General features: G+C 48.5%; 1 protein-coding gene across 1 annotated transcript; it reads right to left on the minus strand.

Moving 5' to 3' along the window:
* Positions 1-5,325: 5,325 nt before the first annotated feature.
* On the minus strand, positions 5,326-15,358 carry LOC126507275 (alpha-1-antitrypsin-like). The gene is made up of 5 exons (XM_050151550.1): positions 15,106-15,358; positions 14,027-14,655; positions 10,675-10,945; positions 7,014-7,164; positions 5,326-5,902 (listed from the first exon to the last, which is right to left on the minus strand). The coding sequence occupies exons 1-5, from the start codon at positions 15,288-15,290 to the stop codon at positions 5,711-5,713; spliced, it is 1,428 nt and encodes a 475-aa protein (XP_050007507.1). The 5' UTR covers positions 15,291-15,358; the 3' UTR covers positions 5,326-5,710.
* Between the last annotated feature and the right edge of the window lie 4,099 nt (positions 15,359-19,457).

Here is a 19,457-nt window from a genome sequence, read left to right on the forward strand (position 1 = left end):
TTATTGCTCTGCAATCCTTTGTTGTTTGAATGCTTATCCATCTTATTGAGGAACGTGGTGGCTATTTCCAAGTTTTAGTGACTTTGAATAAAACCAATAGGTCTTTGGGTACAGTTTTGTGTGTGTGTCTGTCCATCCGTCCATCTGTCCATCTGTCCATCCGTCCGTCCGGCTGTTTGTCCATCCATCCATCTGTTCGTCTGTCTGTCTATGTAGAATATTTTCAGATTGATTTGGTAAATATCTAAGATGATGGTTGTTGGGTATGATAAGATTTTGGGTTAACTTTTCAATTTCTTAGTAGTACTTTGAAGTCCAATTCTTGGCCAAGTTGTTCTTTCATGGTTTATCTTTCTATTGCTCATATTTTTGGTGTTTTTAAAGAATGGTTTGTATTAATTAATTAATTAATTAATTAATTTATTTATTTATTATTTTTTTGAGACAGGGTTTCTCTGTAGCTTTGGAGCCTGTCCTGGAACTAGCTCTTGTAGACCAGGCTGGCCTTGAACTCACAAAAATCCGCCTGCCTCTGCCTCCTGAGTGCTAGGATTAAAGGCATGTTCCACCACCGCCCAGCTAAAGAATTTTTTGACCTAAGCTGAGGCCATAAAGATTTCTCATGAGGTTTATTTTAGAATTTTGTTAGTTTTAGTTTTTTTTTTTTTTGTGGGTATATAGATTCATTGTGAGTGAATTTTAAGTAGGGTGTGGGGTGGGATTTAAGTTCTTTTTCCATTCTTTCTCTCCCTCCCTCCCTTCCTTTTTTCTTTCTTTTTCCTCTTTACTTCCTCTTAACTCCATTCCTTCTCTTCTAACACCCTCTTCCTTTTTATCTGAGTATCAAGCCTTCCCAGGTTAGTTTACTGAAAAGATCATTTGTCCTCAATAGAGTTTCCTTGGCACATTTTCTTTTTGAAAACTGAATTTTAATATATGAGTTTCTATCTTAATATTTTCTTTTAAGTGTGTGTGTGTGTGTGTCTAAGTGAGTGCAGGTACCCTCAGACACCAGAGGTTTGGAATCCCCTGGAGTAGGAGTTACAGGTGGTTGTGAGCCACCTTATGTGGTCCTGGGAATTGAATGCAGGTCCTCTGCAAGAGCAGCACACACTCTTAACCATTGAGCTATCTCTCTAGCCTCAGATTTCATTTCTTATAACACAAGCTAGGGTTATCTGGGAAGATGGAACCTTAACTGAGAAAATGCTTCCATTAGCTTGGCCTGTAGGTCAGTTTGCAGACAGTTCTGTGGTGATTGATGTGGGAGGGCCCAACCCGCTGTGAGAGGTGCTACACCTGGGCAGGTTGCCCTGTGTTGTATAAGAAAGTAAGCTGGGAAATCCATGATGTGCAAGCCAGGAAGCAATGATCCTCTTTGGTCTCTTCTTGTGGAATTAGTTATATTCTTTTATGCTGTGGAATATTTGCTTAATAATGCAAAGATGTGTTGCATTCTCTTATGTTGCATTTGTTTACCTCTGTGAAACTGTGTTACTTTACCTGTCTAAAACACCTGATTGGCCTAATAAAGAGCTGAACAGCCAATAGCTAGGGAGAAGAAAGGACAGGCTGGACTATCAGGCAGAGAGAATAAATAGAAGGAATGAAAAAAGAAGATGTCAGGGGCAAGCTACCAAGTCACACAGCCACATAGCCAGACATGGAAAAAGAAAGAAAAAAGAGAGAAAGGAAGGAAGGAAGGAAGGAAGGAAGGAAGGAAGGAAGGAAGGAAGGAAAGAAGGAAGGAAAAATATACAGAAATAGAGAGAGGTAAAAGGCCAGAGGCAAAAGGTGGATGGAATAATTTAACTTAAGAAAAGCTGACTAGCAACATGCCAAGCTAAGGCCGGGCATTCCTAAGTAAGAATAGGTCTCTATGTATTTATTTGGGAGCTTGGTGGTGCGGCCCTGAAGAGTTTAAAAAAGCCACCAACTACAACTTCTGCTTCAGGTCCTGCTTCCCAGTTACTGCCCTAAGTTCCTACCTTGGCTCCCCTCAATGATGACCTGTGCTCAGGAGATGTAAGGCAAAAAAACAAACAATAACAACAAAAAACTTTCCTCCTTAAACTTCTTTTGATCACTGTTTTATCATAGCAATAAAAAGCCAAATTAGGACAGAAATTTGTACCAGGAGTGGGGTATTCATGTGACAGACCTGATGGTGTTTTGGAGACTATTGTGGAAGCATCTTGGAACTCTGGCCTGGAAAAGCCATCAACTATTCAGTGATTGAAGAGATGTGGCATTCAAGAAGAGAACTGAGAGAAATGCATGTGAGATTTCAGAGAAAAACAAAGTATCAGGGCCATTCGTGTAACGACACTGGAAGTGAAGCCTTTGTGCTGGTTGCTGTTGTTTTTGTCTACTTGGCATTGCTATGGTTATTTGGGAGGAGAGATCCTCAGTTGAGGAAATGTCTCCATCAGATTAGGACAACCAATGGGACAACTGGAAGCTAGGGATGAGAAATCAGCTGTGATTAAGAAGAGACGGACAGGATTGACTGGCAAGGTTGGGAGCATGGGGGTGGAGAAGAGGGGAGAGTAGGAGGAGAAGAGGAGGGGAGAGGGGGAGGAGAGAGGAGAACTTGAGAGAATGAGAGGTCGAGATGGAGGAAGGACAGAGATGAGAGCAAGGAAATGGATATCTTGATTGAGGGAGCCATTATAGGTTTAGCAGAAACCTGGCTCTAGAGAAATTCCCAGGAATCTAAAAGGATGACCCCACCTAGAACCCTGGGCAATAGAGGAGAGGGGGCCTGATCTTGACTTGCCCTGTAGTCAGACTGATGATTATATTCAATATCACCATAGAGCCTTCATCCAATAACTGATGGAGGCAGAGGCAGAGACCCACATTGGGGCACTGCACTGAGCTCCCAAAGTCCAGTTGAAGAGTGGAAGGAATGAGGATATGAGCAAGGAGGTCAAGACCATAATTGGGTTCACCAACTGAAACAGTTTGCCTGAGCTAATGGTAGCTCACGAACTCCAACAAGACTGGGAAGGAACAAGTATAGGACCAAACTAGTTCCTCTGAATGTGGTTGACAGTTACATGGCTGGGGCAGACTGAGGGGCCACTCGCAGTGGCACCAGGATTTATCCCTACTGCATGTACTGGCTTTCTGGGATCCTATTCTCTTTACATGTATACCTTGCTCAGCTTAGATATAGTAGGGAGGGCCTTGGACCTTCCACAAGCCAATGTGCCTTACCGTCTAGTCTCTGAGGATTAGATAGGGGTGGGGTGGGAGAGTGTGTGGAGGGAATGGGAGGAGGGGAGGGAGTGGGAACTTGGATTGGTTTTTATTTTTTTAAAAATCTAATAAATTATTATTTTTTTTAAAGGAAAGGCCAGCAGCACTGAGGTGGAATCTTCTGGAGTATTTCCTCCGGGGAGCACAGAGGGACTGTGGGCTAGAGGAGGCCACGGCTGCATCTCATTCTGGCAGCAGAGCTTGGTCGTGTGTAAGAGTCTCCCACATGTTGCTAGTGTTGATAGTATGAGGGTTTCAGGCCTGAGGAGAAGATGGGGAGCATAAGAAACCTGACACAGTGAGAGACTAGGAGAGGCCACTGGTGAAGGTGCAGTCTCATTGGCTGTGGAAACTCCAGGATTGAAGGGGACATGGAGGCTGAGGCCTGATGCACATGGCAGGGTCAGAGTCCCCCAGGAGGCCCTTGGTGAAGGTGTAGCCAGCAAAGACCCCAACATACTATAGATGCCAGGACTGTGGAAAGACTACCAAGGACAGCAGCTGTGGCGTGGCGCCAACCTGAGCCTGTGAGATGATCTGTGTGTTGTGAATGGCGAAGCCTGAGAGGTGGAATTACTTAGCCCTTTGGGACCTAGAAGACTGTTTGTATCCTGCTAGCAAAAACTGGGTGAAGGTCTGTGACTAGAGCTTCTGAGGTGGTGACATCTGCAGCAGGGTTTGCCTGAGAGCTAGAAAAGGCAGCTAGCTGGTGACGGAGTGGCCTCAGTCTGGGCAGGACAGGCTCCTGATGTCACAGGAGGGTAGGGAGGGGTGGCGGTTAATGAGGTCGTCAGCTGAGAGTGATGGAGAGGGAGGATGGGGCTGAGAGTAACTTAGGAAGGGGTGGGAGGAGGGTGGACAGTGGGATCATGAAAGGCCAGTCACCACCCTGAGCCTAAGTACAGCTCAGAGGTGAGAGTCCTGAGTAAAGTGAGGTCATCAACATGCGCGTGGTCTTTGGCCACTTCCAGAAGCTGAGACACAAGCATGGAGTTAGCTGGTTTTGCCCAGGGATAAAAGCAAAAGAGCTGGGATGGAACTGACTATAGACATTCACTGAGCAAGGGGGACCTGACGGAAGATGGGGAAGCATAACCAGAACCCTCTATGGGCTGTGCATCCTGGTGGGGCTGCAGTGTTGTTGGAATTGCATACAAATGGAATGAGCTGGAATGCAGGAGGGCAGCTGCATGCTGGGCGGGTCTCAGCCATACGACTCCCCTCCAGCTGGAGCATGAAGGCTGTGAGACCTGGCGGGGCAGCGGCTGTTGTATGACGGTGGTGTCTGCGCGTGACCGAAGGAAAATTCAAAGTTCCTACAAGTTCCCCTCAACTTGAACTGCTCGCTTACTGGTGCTCAGTGGCATCGGCTGGCAGTGAAGCAACCTCTTTTCCCTCTCTCACAGTGAGGCACACTGCCAGCTCTGGGCTACTCACCATTCCTCTCAAAACTCCCTCTGACATGACTGTCAGCAAGAACGTGAATCCTGTTTGCGGATCAAGACGACACGTTACAGTGTTAGCCCACGCCTGTGCACCAGTGATGGCTGCAGAACGGTGGTATGTCCTGCATCTATGGAATGGGCTCTTGAAGTTGGAGACCCTCCTCTACCTTCATCTTTCAGTTCTATGACTGCGCTTTGTACGCAGTTGGTGCTCAATGGATGCTGGCCCTGACGACTTGTGTGAAGACATCTCCCTCACAGAGGATGGGTCCCTCTTGGAAAAAGCATGGTGAGCTGCCTTCACAGGAGCAGAGCTGACTGCTGCACAAAGACGGCCTTTGACACGACTTCAATTCCCATAGCTTCTTTCAGCAAAGAGACCCAGAGACTTGCCCTGCACGCTTTCTTCCCAGCCACGCACCAAGGTGATGGAGGCTTAGTAGACACCCTTGGGAGCCACGGAGTCATCAGGATTCCAGCAAACATCACTGGAAGGATGGCTCTGACCTTCCCCATGAGCATGCTCCCAGGTTGCTCTTCCAGAATCTCCAAGGCCCTCCAAGTCCCTCCCTGCCCCGTCGTTAAAGAACACTCAACACAACATTCTCATCTGCTGTTGTACTGAACTGATCTACAAAGGAATAGAACTCTACTACAACCCAGGAAGTACAGGTCTGAGAAAATCAGAATTCAGGGCCTCCAGCTCTACCCTCTATGTGGTGCCTTCCTTTGTGGTCCTTCAAGGACATCAGGTCTGGAGCTCCCACACACAGATGCTTAACCTGCGTTTCCGTCTTCCTACCTTTGCAGGAGGCCCCCTTCAGTAGCCACTCTCACGTCAGAGATTAGCAGGCCACTGCTCCAGCCACAGTCATGAGAAAAGGAAGGTCAGACTCACCGCCCCAACCCCAGCCTTCCTGTGAGCATCAGAGGCCAGTCACTAGCCTATGCTTTGGCCACTTTCCAGTCTTCTAAAGTCTCAACTCTTTCTCGGAAACAGATCAGGCACTTCTAGGGTTCATCACTTTCCCCATGAAGAGAAGGTTGTGGCCGGCCCCCTCCAGGATTAACATTATGAAGGGTCTATTGAAGTGGAGGGAAGAAATGAGTGGCTTGGGGATGGACCGGAAGCTGGAGATGTCTTCTTCTTCTGCTCCATCCTCATTCACGATCAGTTCCGACCTGTGCACTGCCTTTGGAGACCAAGGTTCAGAGTGTTGAGGGAGCAGGAGCTCTGCCAAGCCCACCCTCAGCAAGTGTCACCCTGACTCTCCATCTGCACCGGGTCCAGGATGCCCAGGATCCATGCCTAGCACTGTCCCCACTAGAGGTAGCTGCATGATGTTGCAAAATGGAGGCTCACTGCTGCATCCCCGAGAGTTCCAGAACACTGCACCTTGTTTTTCACTCAGTTGGCACCACCCCCCACCTCTGGCTTCACACTGTGGCTGTTTTCCTCCCTCTGCTCCTGGCCAAGAGGCAACCTGGCTTTCTAGGGAGCAGCGCGCTGCGCTTGTAGCCTCAACCATTTGTACTCCTATGCTGCTCCTATGCCGGGTTCACGGCCTTGCCTTCCAGAAGGATTGCTTTCTTATTGTTTGCCACATCTCGAGCCACTGAGAGTCCTGGAATTTCCACCCCTGAAATGAATCTTTCCACTCCCACCCTTTTCTCTGAAGCCCGCTTCTGCTGTCACTCACTGGCTTGTTTCTCTGGTGGTCTGCAGCGCTCTCCTCCGAGTGGCTCAGATTCCATTCAGTCTTTGCTGCCACAGCCCCTGATGGCCCTCATACTACATGTGACCTGCGTGTAACCTGAAGGCCACGACATTAAGTCACTGCACCCAGCATCTGCTCTTTGGGTCTCCCCTACAACCTTGCCAACCAGTAACTTGGCACCCCCTCTTGTTCCAGGGAAAGCTCCCCATTCTGCCGTAATCTAACTTCCTAACCTCTTGCAGTGGGTTGTGGGTGGACACCGGATGGACACAAATCATTTTTTTGTATGACACCGCGCTCTTGTATTCACAAGGTGCCTTCATGTCACCAGGGGCATGACGGTCCCTGGGTGCATATTCACACCCAGCATCCTGGCTGTCTCCATAGCAGGTAGTGCACTTGAGAACACAACTTTTTATTTCCCCAGAACAGCCATCTCTGAGGGACAGCCAGGTCCAGGCCACTGCTGGAGCTGTCACTCACCACATCACCCATTGCCTTCACAGAACCCCGGGTGCTCATGGGTCCCTAATCGAGTTGGTAAAGGGAAACCATAGGAACCATTAAGCATCGGGTGTTAACCTACCGTGGTGACACTCATGGGTGTCTTTTTCACACTGATTCCCGTGAGGTCCATGTGTTCATAGATCAATTTAAGTTTGCTGGTAGCATACTTGAGATTCTCCATATGAAGAGCAACGGGAATGGAGAATTTGGGGAAGAACAGCTGCATCCTGCTGCTTGGGAAGATGAAAGAAGAAAACAGAGTTGAAGTCATGCTGTCTAATAACGCACCCGCGCCTGCGGACTCCCTGAACAAGCAAGAGCAGCACCGGGCTGCATGTCTGCAACAGGCCGGTTGCACCAGCGACTCCTTGAGGAAATTTCCTTCCATCCTCTTGGCAATGCTGGGAGGGGGTCAGAGGGCTTGCTCAGCATATGAGCTGTGGGATCAAAGGGGATGTGAGTTTGTCTAAAGCTGCAGGAGGTACAGCTTCAAGCAAGCATTGGTGGAATAAAGCTTGTTAACCACACCCACCTATTTTCTTCAAACGAAGGGAGTGACCAACACCGGCTCACCTGATAGGCTGGCATAGATGCTGTTTAATAACCTGGTGGTCTCTGTGCTAGTCTGTGGGGCAGCCATCTCCCAAATCCTGGACATTGATTAGGCCCCCCTAATTCTCAACTTTATCTCAGTGGAAAGAACCCATCTGTATGAAAGAGGCCCCATGTACTTTGCATCCTCGACCAATAGAATCCATCCTAATTCTTATCACAAATGCTTCCTCCTTAGCCCCTTACCCTTGCCAATAGAATTCATTCTTATTGTAAGGTCACAAGCGCTTGACTACTTTGCTGTGATAACGGTCACATGCAAACCTTTCCCTGAAGTTTTACTGTGTTTAACCACGAGGTCAAACTCTGGAAGTTTCCACCCAGCTCCTGCTGAAGTGGTGTTGACCTGAGCTTCCTTCTTCACCTCCTGGGTTCTCCTTGCCAGCTGTTGCCAGCTGTGGGGCTTGCAAGGGTTGGGGCACAAAGTCACAGTGTTCCTAAAAGCTATAGTCCTTGAGCTATAATACATTACTTCTTAAAGAGTCTGTGATTGCCCTGGTCCAGCTGAAATAAAAAGATTCTGTCTATTTGTGCTTTACTTAGCCCAGGTTCCTTTCTTCCTCCTATCTGCTTGGTCTTGGATTTCAAAGGCCCGAGGGCAGACTGAGTGCCACGCTTTTTTGTTTGTGTATCAAAAGGACACCAGATGATGTTATATGTTCACACGTCAGATCATGAGACCAAAAGAGTCTCACCTCCGGTCCTAGAGAGTGCCTGCCAGGGACTGGGGAGGAGAAATGGGAGGTGCTGCTTGGCTCAAGCAGGATGGGTATTTCTGAATTTCCGTCATGCAGCCCAGGACCTGGAGGAGTTCACACTGCACAACGCAAGTATTGTGTACTTGCAGTTGCTAAGTGAAGGCTTCCTAAGTGTTTCTGCCATACATACAAAATGGGGCCCCAGTGGGGCAATGACTGGGCTCAGTAGCTGAGTAAGGGCAACAATTCACTATGCCCATGTCCATCATGGTGCCCACCTTAAATACACACTGTGTTTCCTTGCTGCTTATGTTAGGGAGAATAAAGTAAGAAACAAACATTTTTTTTTTTAAATCTCACACTCAAAAGGACATTTTGTACCCAGCAGCCATATGAAGCCTGTGTGCCACAGACCCACAGATGACCACATGCCAAAACCATACCTTCCTGGCTTTTGTTTCTGAAGCACAGGGCTGCTAGTCTATCCCCCTCCACTTTGGCTCCCAGGCATTGGCCCAATGAAGCTGCATAATAGCTCCAGAGGCCTCATGGCTGGACAGCATCAGTGATCTGTGGGTCTCCTAGCTGTTTCCACAGGGAGACACTGAGGGTGGGAGACGTCCTGTTAGGGTGAAGGCAACCTTAAACTCCATGCAGCTCTTCTCTGTCCTGCCAGACAGGTGTTAAATGTGATAAAATCTCAGTCCTTTAGGTGGTGCCTATGACCCATCGTCTACAGCTCAACCAGTTCTAACACTCAGTGGCCATAGAGCAACAACTGGGGACAATTTGGTTGTTCTGTCTAGGCATGGAGACATTTCTGACTTCTGGTAGAAAATGGCTATGACTACTTCTAAGCGCCTTAATTCTCAGAAGTCTAGCCCACAGAAGAAGACAGAACAGTTGTACAGACGGGACAAGGCAGGCAAGACAGAAGTGGCTTATGGTGGGGAGCTGGGGGATTCATCCAAAAGGAGCAAGACTTGCCTGGACCAAGGCTTCTCAATCTTTAATGTACACAGTCTGCTGGAACCTGCAGGATTTGGGGTGTACCTGAGAGCTCAAATATCCAGAAGAAAGAGACGTTGGTCATGGGCTAGACTTTGGATAGCAAAAGTATTACTTTATAGCATCGGTTCTCAACCTGTGGGTCATGACCCCTTGGAGGGGTCAAATAATCCTTTCACAGGGATTGCCTAAGACCTTCAAAAAACACAGATCTTTATATTATTATTTATAACAGCAGCAAAATTGCAGGTATTAAGTGGCAGTGAAAATAAATGTTGTGGTTGGGGCCACTACAACATGAGGAACTGGATTAAAGGGTTATAGCATTAGGAAGGCCGAGAATCAGTGTTTAAGTGTTCAGTTATTCTGTGTTTTGTGTTTTTTTCTCTGTTCTTTCTTAGAGACACGAGCAAACTAACATTAGAACAGGGCAGAGAAGGGCAAGTGACAAAATAGTCACATCTTTCCCTCTGGGCAAGGCCAGTGGGGTCATTAACAGGTCACTCACTCACTAGTGGCACTGCAGGAAACATCCAGACAAGGGTTTCCCAGTACTGTGGTCTGTTCATGGCCTTCTTAGTGACACACTGCTCCTTCCACTCTGTGTGCATACATGTGTGGAGGTAAATGGGGACAATAATAGTGTTGTGCCTCTTTTTCTCAAATAGGTCTCTCATCAGTCTGGAGCTCACTGTGTTGGTTAGTTTTCTTTCTGTTTTTGTCAGCTGGACACTGTGAAAGGTCATCTGGGAAGAGGACCCTCGATTGAGACTGAGAAAATGACTCCATCAGATTGACCTGGCACAAGGATCTCAAACTTTTTTGTATATGGGTTTTGGGGGTTCAACTCTGGTTCTCATACTTACAAGGTAAACCCTTTACCAACTGAAGCATCTTCCCACTTCTCCTCTTCACTTCTTTATAACTTACAGGGCTTCAAAGCACAGTTGACAACTGTAAATCTCTCACAGGAAGATGTAGCAGGCTGATACCACGGTGATGGGTGGTGATGATGGTGATGGTGGTGATAGTTGTGATGATGGTGATGGTGGTGATGGTTTGTGATGATGGTGATGGTGGTGATGGTTGTGATGATGGTGATGGTGGTGATGGTGGTGATGATGGTGATGGTGGTGATGATGGTGATGGTGGTGATGGGTGGTGATGGTGGTGATGATGGTGATGGTGGTGATGGTGATAATGATTATAATGATGGTGATGGTAGTGATTTTGGTTTGTGTATTTTTCTCATCTTTGAAAGGTAAGGTTGACTGAATCCTGTCTGATAATGTGTGAGACCATGTCTCAGATACCATGTCATGCCCCAAAGACTAGAAAGGTCTCCACCTCTCACCCAGAGCTAAGGCAATGGTGGAAAAGGTCTTGCAGCGCTGGGGAAGGTGACAATAGCTGGGTTCTCACCTCCGTGGTAAGGGCTGAGTCCACGTGTCAAAGCTCTCCTTCATCAGCGCTTTCTCACAGTCCTCAAATCTCCCCTCATCCGGGAGAATGAAGACTCCTGAGATGTTGCAGGTATAGGGCATCTGGAGCACATGGCTGTGCAGGTGGGTGAAATGCTGCAAGTGGAACCAGCCTACCCGCTGCATCATGGGTACCACGGTCCGGACCCCCTCGCCCACTGAGAAGTACCTCATTTCTGTGAGCTTCGGGTTAAAGCGATATTTCCATTTTCCTGACAAGAGAGTGCACAGGAATCAGAGAGGCCATCAATATCCAGGACACATCACTTGTCCATCAGGGAGGCCCTAAGACTGGCGTATGCCAGACAAACCACACAGGCACATGTGAGGGATCCTTGTCCACACAGATCTTATGAGGTAAGGGAATATAAACACCACAATTGACGAGGAAGCCAATGAGCTGGCAGGGATATTGGCTAAGGAGAGAAATAAGAGATAGTTGCATATCCACGTAACTCCCTAGAAGGTGACACCGGTTAAAGACTTAACAGTGCATGGGACAAGCCCTAGAACAGCCAGCGGAGGAACATTCTCAAGAGGAAACAGTGACCTGCAACAGCTCAGTGGTCGGAAGGCCTTGTTTCAGGGACAGGGAAGAAGTGTAGCTGGAATGAGAAGGGAAGAGACAGAGTTGTAGGTGAGGCCAGAGAAGGTGGGAGTCAACCAGCTCCTGGATCACCTGCAGAGGGCATAGGCCCGTGCACATCAGCGAGGCACTGTAAGCAAAGCCCTGTGTACGGCCCTTCACACAGCAGTTGCTCAGAAATTGCTAGCCATCTGTTTCCATAGCACAGTGCCAGTCTACCAAGGCAGAAGACGTTCTTCCCCTGGTGTCTGCAGAAACAGTGAGAATACAGTCCCGTGGGCTTAGAGCCAAGAAGTTTTACAGCTCGGCCTCTTGGGAGCTGCTTTTCCAGCTTCTTTTCCTATAACTGAGGTTTTGGCCAGGACTTGGATGGTCAGCTCTCCAGTGCCAGGCTGAGTCAGACAGTGCTATGGATACACTGAACTCAAGGCTCCACCTGGGGCTGGAGACCTCTGGGGAGGATTAGGAAGCTGGATTTCTTGCCTTTAATCCTGACTGGATAGGACAAAGGTGGGTGTTTTACAGAAGAACCTACCCTTCCCCACAAAGCAGTCCATGGCCTCAGGAAAAATAATAGGAAAGCCGTGAGAGTTCCTAATAGAACGGAGGGGTGAACTCAGAAGCTAGCTCTTCTCTTTAGCAGCTCTGAGCTGCCCACTCTCTGGGGTTCTAAGCCCTTAGTTCCCAAACCGGCACCTCTCAAAGTCCAGACCCCATCCTGCCAACCGCCTGCCACTGCCATCCAAACTCCCGAGAAGCAGCTCAGATTCCATGTACCAAACAAAAGCTTGTTTTTCTCCACAGCCACCTCCTTCGAGTAGGGATAGGAAGGGAGCCCAGATAAAAGATAAGATACCCAGTTACATCTAAATTTTGGAGGTACAACCATTGTTAAATATCTGTGACATTTTGTGGTTTTTCTTTCTTCTTAAAGTTGGCAATCTCTCCTGGGAGCTTGTCACAAAAGACTTCCTGGAAACCCGAGCTGAGCCCCGAAGGAGGGCCCACTGCTGAGGAAGAAGAGAGGAGGAAGGAGCAAAGCCTTTCATGCTCATGATGGAGGAGGCATCAGCCAGGCTGACAGCACCAGGGTCGTGTAGCTCAGGTAGGGCTGAAGTTTTAAGTAACCCTGGTGCTTTGGGGGAAGGGTAGGGTAGGGAGGATAACAGAGATGGATGGGAGAAAGGGCAGGGGATGGGAGAGAGAGCCCTGGGGGAGAAAAGTTGAAGACAGACTCATTTAGAAGTCATTGCTGCTAGATACAGGGACACACACTTGGAGTCTCAGGATGTGGGAGGCCAAGGCAGTAGGATGGTAAGAAATAGAGAGGAAAAATGCAGACACACTCATAGTAACTTTGGTAAGAGTTAACGTAGCTTGGCAAGCCGAACAAGAATAGTGGCCATGGTTTGGGCAGTGGTCAGATTTAGCAGGTGGTGTGAGGAGAAAAGAGGCCTGGGGAGAGTGAGCATGAAGCTTGGGCTGGAATCAGAGCAATTTACCAAGCCTTGAAGAGAAGGCCTCGGAGAAGGGGACTTCCTGGGTGGAGGAACTACTTCCGTTCGGAACATGCCAAGCCCAGGCTGCTCCAATTGGTGGAGGTGACCAAGGGGGCTGTCAGGATGGGGATCTGACGTGAAGTTGGGAGTGTTCAGTGCACAGGAAGGTTGCAGGCAGCTTACATGGCCCAGCCCACTGGATGGAAGAACCTAGACTGGAAGAAGCGGCAAGGGAGGGAATGCCATGATTGGTCAGCACTGTGATGATTTCCTGGAGAGAGAAATACACCAAGGCCTGGCAGAGGAGCTGAAGGTCCTGCTGACTTTGGGGAAGTGTCCAGCTGGATGGCCAGCAGAAGAGCCACTGGAAGCCAGGCCAAACAGGTGTGGATGGACACGGTACCCTTCTGTGTGGAGGGTTGAAGGCAGCTTGTTGAAACAATCTGAGACATGGCAATATAACCCTCCCCTAACTCAGGCTTGTGTGAAGTAGAATGGAAGGCACATTGGTGTACCACGAGGGGCAGGGCTGACCTTCAGAGGTGTGGGCTAGGCGGTCACACAGGGCTCCACGGGTGGCCTCATGCTCTGCTGCCACCACTGGAATGTGACCTTAGAGCATAGGGCCCCTCGTCTCATTTGTCACTGAGTCCTAAGAGTAATGTAGCTAGTCCTGGATTGAGATGCCTTGTCCCGAAACTTAGCAAGGAGGGAGTGCGGGCTGTATCTATAAAAGGAGCTTCAAGTTCTAGAAGGGTGGGGTAAAGGATGGAAGAAAGGAGCAGGGTGAGAAGAAGTGAGCACAGGAGAGGCCAGGCAAGCAATTCAGGAAGAGGAGAGGGAGTATTTGTCTGGGGCAAAAATGGCTGACTTTCCAAAAACTAGAAGAGATTTAGATGATTCTGACCTCCCTGGACTCTAAGTGAAGTATTGCTCAAGACCTTTCTCAAAGAACTAAAGAACTAAAGGACTAGATGATACTAAGGAGAAGGAGAGAGAGAGAGAGAGAGAGAGAGAGAGAGAGAGAGAGAGAGAGAGAGAGAGAGAAGATTAGAGAGAGGACCCAATAGGGAAGTATTCAGAGGTGGGCAAGAGCAGGAAGCTGTCTCAAGCCAAAGGAACAGAGGACATCCGGAAAGATCTAGAGGAGCAGAGGAACTTTCAAGCCATCAAAGGGACTGCCATGCCTCCATCCAAGGCTCACTGACCTTTAAAGAAGTTGTAATTGGCCAGCAACAAGTTAGATAGTGGCTTCAGGTCCCTCAGCAGCCTCTTCACTTTCCCGCGAGTCCTATCACGAATGGCCGAGTTTATCTGCTTTTGGGCTAACTCGTAGTCCCCTAAGGAGATGAGGATGACGTCGCTGTTGTAGGCGCGCTGGGCTTGCATGAGGAACCTCATTTCTGGTTGTACCCTCTTGTCCATAAACAGCAAACTGCCAGTGTGGATCCCACACTTCTCGGCAGGCATCAGGGCATCCAGATGCTCCCCATAGCGCAAGGGCGCTTGAGTGTCCAGGTCTTTGGTGACTCTGAACCCCAGATCCTGCAGGACCAGATGGCGGACTTCTGGCTTATCCTGGAAGGCCAGCAGCGTGAGGGGCATACTAATACTGAGTGGAGAAAAGAGTACATTTTTGCCTCCTTCTGTCCCTGACAGCTGTCTGTACAGACTCAAGGCAAATTTTCGGTTGTTGAAGAAGGGGCGTGGTGCCCTGGGAATCCCTGGTGTTGGTGATACTCTCTGATTCAGTGATGTTGGTGGTGTCTCTTGGTCACAGGAATGGGGAACCAGCCCAGCTACCAGCAGCCAGAGGGGCAAAATGGAGTATGCCATCCTAGACAAAGAAAGCAGTAGAGTTACTCAGTTTGACCCTGTGACCTAACAAGACACAGAGCACCAGAGTCTTCTTGCTGCTTGTCAGGGGCCTTCAGTTGCCTTTGGTTGGGGAGGGGCTGGGACTTCTAAGGGACTGGTAAGATCTTGGGAACAGTCAGGCTTGAGAATCTGACAAGCCAGAGCCTGGCTCAGTCAACTTCTGCCCCTCCCAACAGAGGCCCCCATGTTCAAACAGAGGTCAGAACACCTGCCCACGGACTATGCCAGGCCTGCTGTGAAAACAGAGGAGAAAGCTGATAGATATCGAATCAAACTTTAGACCTCAGCACATCTGCTCTGACCGCTCCCTATGGGAGCTTTGGAGTTGAGCTCTGACCTCCTATTGTCTGTGCAGATGTTCTCAATGTGTGCGTAACACCAAGTCAAGTCAAGCTTTCCATTTGCTTACCTGAAACCTCTGTGCCAGCTGCTGCCCAGGTGTCTGCCTTTGCTCTTCTCTGCCCTGCAAGTCCCTGCAGTCTTGGGACTGGTCTCCACTTCTTCTGTGCCCTCTGGCTTGTTCTGGAGTTTGCCAGGAGAAGGGAGGCTGGTAGATCTACATTCCCTTGTTGGCACAGTGCCACCCTCCGGCATCCTTCTGCCACTCGAGAGAGTCCTTCTTCAGCTCTTCCCATGTTTTCTGCCCCTTTGACTCGGGCAGTTTCCTGCTCTTACTCACCCTGTGGCCCAGCTCAGGGTGCCTCCTTCTTGAATTCTCACCCTGACTCTTTCAACCCCCTCCCACTAACCTGCTCAGTACAGTCTTGTCCTTTGAGTCATGGGGGGAGGGGGGGCTCTGAGCAATATGCCATTTAATCCTAGAACCCTGCAAAACCTCGCGTCCCGGGAGGTCAGGTGGCCTCTTCAGGGTCCACAGCCAGCTAGTGGCAGAGCCAGGTTTCTAAGTCAGTCTGTGTCTCTAACAACAAAGCTTTGTTTTATCTTTCACTGCCCCCCCCATTCAGAACAGGTGTCCCTCTGTAATAAGACCCTCTGAAAACTAGCGCCCCCCCAGGCCCTGTGATATGCTGCCCTGCAAGGCTGGGGTATTCTTGGAGCTGATCCCAACAGTGGTCTCTGATCATGCAGGGACAGACTAGGAGCTCTGGGGCCCAGACCTCAGGCTGGAGGAAAGTCAGTTTTACTTACAAGACATAGAGTATGAGTCCGACGTACCCGCAGCCGCCTTGGACAGAGGAGTGAAGGGAGCGCAAACATTACTTACCAGTCCAGGCAGTTATGGTCACACAGCAAGGTCAGCATGTACCCTCCCCAGGCAATCATTCCAGCCTTCATGCTGTGCTCACTGGTGTATGGGGAACCTGGAGGCACAGAGACTGCCGAGCCAGCCTGCTGTGGAAAGGGCTTATGCACTAGGTCAGGCAAGAAGCAAGAAGAGGGACACCCTGGGATGTCTTCTCTCCCATCCCATCCCATCCAACGGTTCGTTCTTTCATCCATCCATCCTTCCGTCCACTCACATCTGGAGCACCTGCTTATGTATTGTCACGGCCGGGCATTGAGAAGGGATTAGAGAAAAACATACTAGATCACTCTTTCCAGTAAGTTTGGTATCATTAAGGAGCAAGTGTCCTGCTATGTCCACCCTCAAACACTTCTGGGACTGTGGTAAGGGTGTGTGAACACCTCTGGATTGTGGTCAGCTCTTGGCCAGCGGTTTCTGGTTGTTGCTCTCATAGCCAAAGAATTGACAGTTGGCACACACAGGTGTGCAAAGACACAAGGTATGCAAAGTAACACAATAATTTTATCTGTAGAGAAGCCAATGTACAAACTCCAGAGAAGTACACAGTTAAGTATGACAGTGGGCCACAGGAGTAAGGGTACTTACTCAAGGACCCTAGGCTGTAGCCTGAAGTCTCTTTCTGTGGGGTCTAAAGGAGGGTGGGGATGGTTACTCAGTGGTGTAGTCTGAGCAGTTTTTTTTTATTTTGACTGATGCATTAGGTCATGCATTCATTTTTTCCTACTGCTCATGTTTCTTCCCATATGCATATGATTTTAAATGCATGCCCAATTATGCACATACGTAAGATGATAAATAGGGTACAAATTCACCTGAAGGACAGTCTGCCTTACTGCATATGTATCCAAAACAAGTTCAAGCCAGATCAGCTTTTCTATTCTCCCTACCTCAATGCACTGGGAATGTAGAAGGGCAGAGAAACATCTGCTATTGTTGAGAGATGGTATGTGTAACTCATGGCAGATGGGGTTCTGAGGCTGAAAGGTGCATTGCTTGGAGCAGTGTGTGTAGTATGTGCAGGCTAGGCTGCTAAGTGGAGACAGACAGACAGACAGACAGACAGATACATAGATAAATAGATAGGTGATAGATAGATGATAGACAGATGATAGACAGACAGATGATAGATAGAGAGACAGATGATAGATAGATAGATAGATAGATAGATAGATAGATAGATAGATAGATAGATACCCAAACCAAGTGGAGTCCTTCCCTATATTGGTCTGCCTCAGAACCCTGAGTTAAGTTCCCCCTTGAACTCTCACAATTCAACTAGTGTTCACTAAGATGAAGACTTCTCCACCAGGAGTCTCTAAGCTGGACACAAAGGAAGGACAGGTTGTTCATAGTCAGAAAGTAGGTCTGGAAAATGCTGGCTAAGTGACCTCTAATAGTTCCCTCAACACTTCTCAGCCCCGTGTGTACCCAGGGCATCCCTACAGCTCATCATCTTTGTCCCCTCTCGCCCTCTCGCTTGTCTCTAGGATTTGCACAAGCAGTAGCAGATCAATATTTCAAGAAAGAAGAGCAGCTGCCCTTGACTCATTTGTTCAGAATGCACTCTGAGGACCCCCAAGAGAGGCAGCCATATTTTGCAGGTAAGCCCATCAAAATCCCAGTGACTTAAAGCAAAGAGCCATAGAAACCAAGGTAAGCTGGCCAAGCTAGGCTATGTGGCATTGAGAGTCACATTTCTTTCTGCTCAAGTGAGCAACTTCATGGGAAGCAGCCTATTTTGGAGTGGTCTCGAAGGTGGAAGAGGCATAGAGCCTTGAGTCATGGGAAGGCTCTCCAGTGATGAGTGTGCTTCATAGCCACCAGCTTATCAGCTTAGTTCTGAGAGCCCTTCAACAGATGCTCTCTCTCTCTCTCTCTCTCTCTCTCTCTCTCTCTCTCTCTCTCACACACACACACACACACACACACACACACACCTAGCTCTAGCTCTTTCCTTGGTTTAATAGTTTGCCCTGGGTTTCTTTGGCCACATTTTCTAAGGATGAAACAGGCGGTCATTTTCATTTGATATACCACACCCTGGCAGACTGGGTTGAGAGAGCCATCTGGGACTCTGTGTCTCCGTGGGCAAACACTTTGATCTGCCAGCCATCACTGGGAGACGGACAAAAGGCGTGTGAAATCATCCGTGCAACTCCTACTCTGAGATGTTGTAAAAATCTCATTATCATAATGAAATACCTGAGACAGGCTAGCTCAACTTAAAAAAAGGAGGTCTACTCAGTTCACTGACTTGAGGGCTCAAGGGCATGTTGCTGTTGTTGGTTCAGTTCTGCACGTACCTTCCTTGTTGTCAGTGTCCTGATCAGCTAATAATCTTGTGAGGCAGGGAGTCTATATTCATATCCGCAATTTGGTCTTTCTCCTATTGCTTATAAACCATCAAAATAAGCCATGGGAACTCTGCCCTCATGACCTAATCTAGCCCTAATCGTTTTCCAAAAGGTTCATCTTTAGACCCATAGTTAGGTTTTGTTTGAACGATGTTTGTATCATCAACAAATGACTCTGGGGATTCAACTCCTATGTGAGTATGGTGTGCTGGTAGTCCTGTTCAAACTAGTCTAGAGTCCAGGAGTCATGAGAGGGGTCTGGTGATGTAGGACTCTGGTCCTAGAGAGGACAATAGATACATAAATTGGAAGAGAAGGATGGAGCAGGGCAAGTCTTGATGACAGACCCTACCAAGGAAAAATGCTCAAGATTCACCACGTGGAAATCTTGGGGGACGGGGAGTGAGCTCAGTCAGTGGAGTGTTTACTGTGCAAGCATGAGGACCTGAGTTCAGATCTCCAGCACCTATGTCAAAACTGGGTGACATAACACACACCTGTAACCCCAACACTGAAAAGAGGCAGAGGCGATAGATTCCTGGAGTACACGGACCAGCTGGCCTGCCTGGATTGCTCAGGTTCAGTGAGAGAAGCTGTGTCAAAAAAATAAGGTACAGAGTGTTTGAGGGAGACATCTGCTTTCACCCTTTGGCCTCCACATTGCCATGTTCACATGTGCATGTACCCACATAAACGCAACAGAGAGGGGGGAGTAAGAGAGGGAGGGAGGGAGACGTTGGGAGATGCATAAGATGCACAATGGAGTCAATTTCTAGCAAAGAAGAATAGACTTGGACAACCACTTTAGAGATCACTAGATCAATTTGGTAATCTGCTCCCATCCCAGCCACCATCTTGGGTCCCTGTGGCGCATCTTGGAGGAGTACTATGGTAGGGATTTGGTAATTGTTTCAACAGAGAGGAAATCGAGCCATGGTGATTAGTGATGTCTGCCATGGGCATGAGAGCCGGACTGGCACAGAGACCAGTGCTTGCCATTCATAGAGGCCAGATCTCTCATTGGGAGACAAAGAAGTATAGGTTGGAAGAATGTGGACCTTACGAAGGTCCACCCTGCTGGAGGCAAAATGAGAATTAGAATCTTATTTATGCTCCGCACCAGCGAGTCTTCGGCCTACA

The sequence above is a fragment of the Alexandromys fortis genome, unplaced genomic scaffold (assembly GCF_014885135.2).
Source record: "Alexandromys fortis isolate MF-2015 unplaced genomic scaffold, M_Fortis_MF-2015_v1.1 scaffold_63, whole genome shotgun sequence".
In the NCBI taxonomy this organism is placed as follows: domain Eukaryota; kingdom Metazoa; phylum Chordata; class Mammalia; order Rodentia; family Cricetidae; genus Alexandromys; species Alexandromys fortis.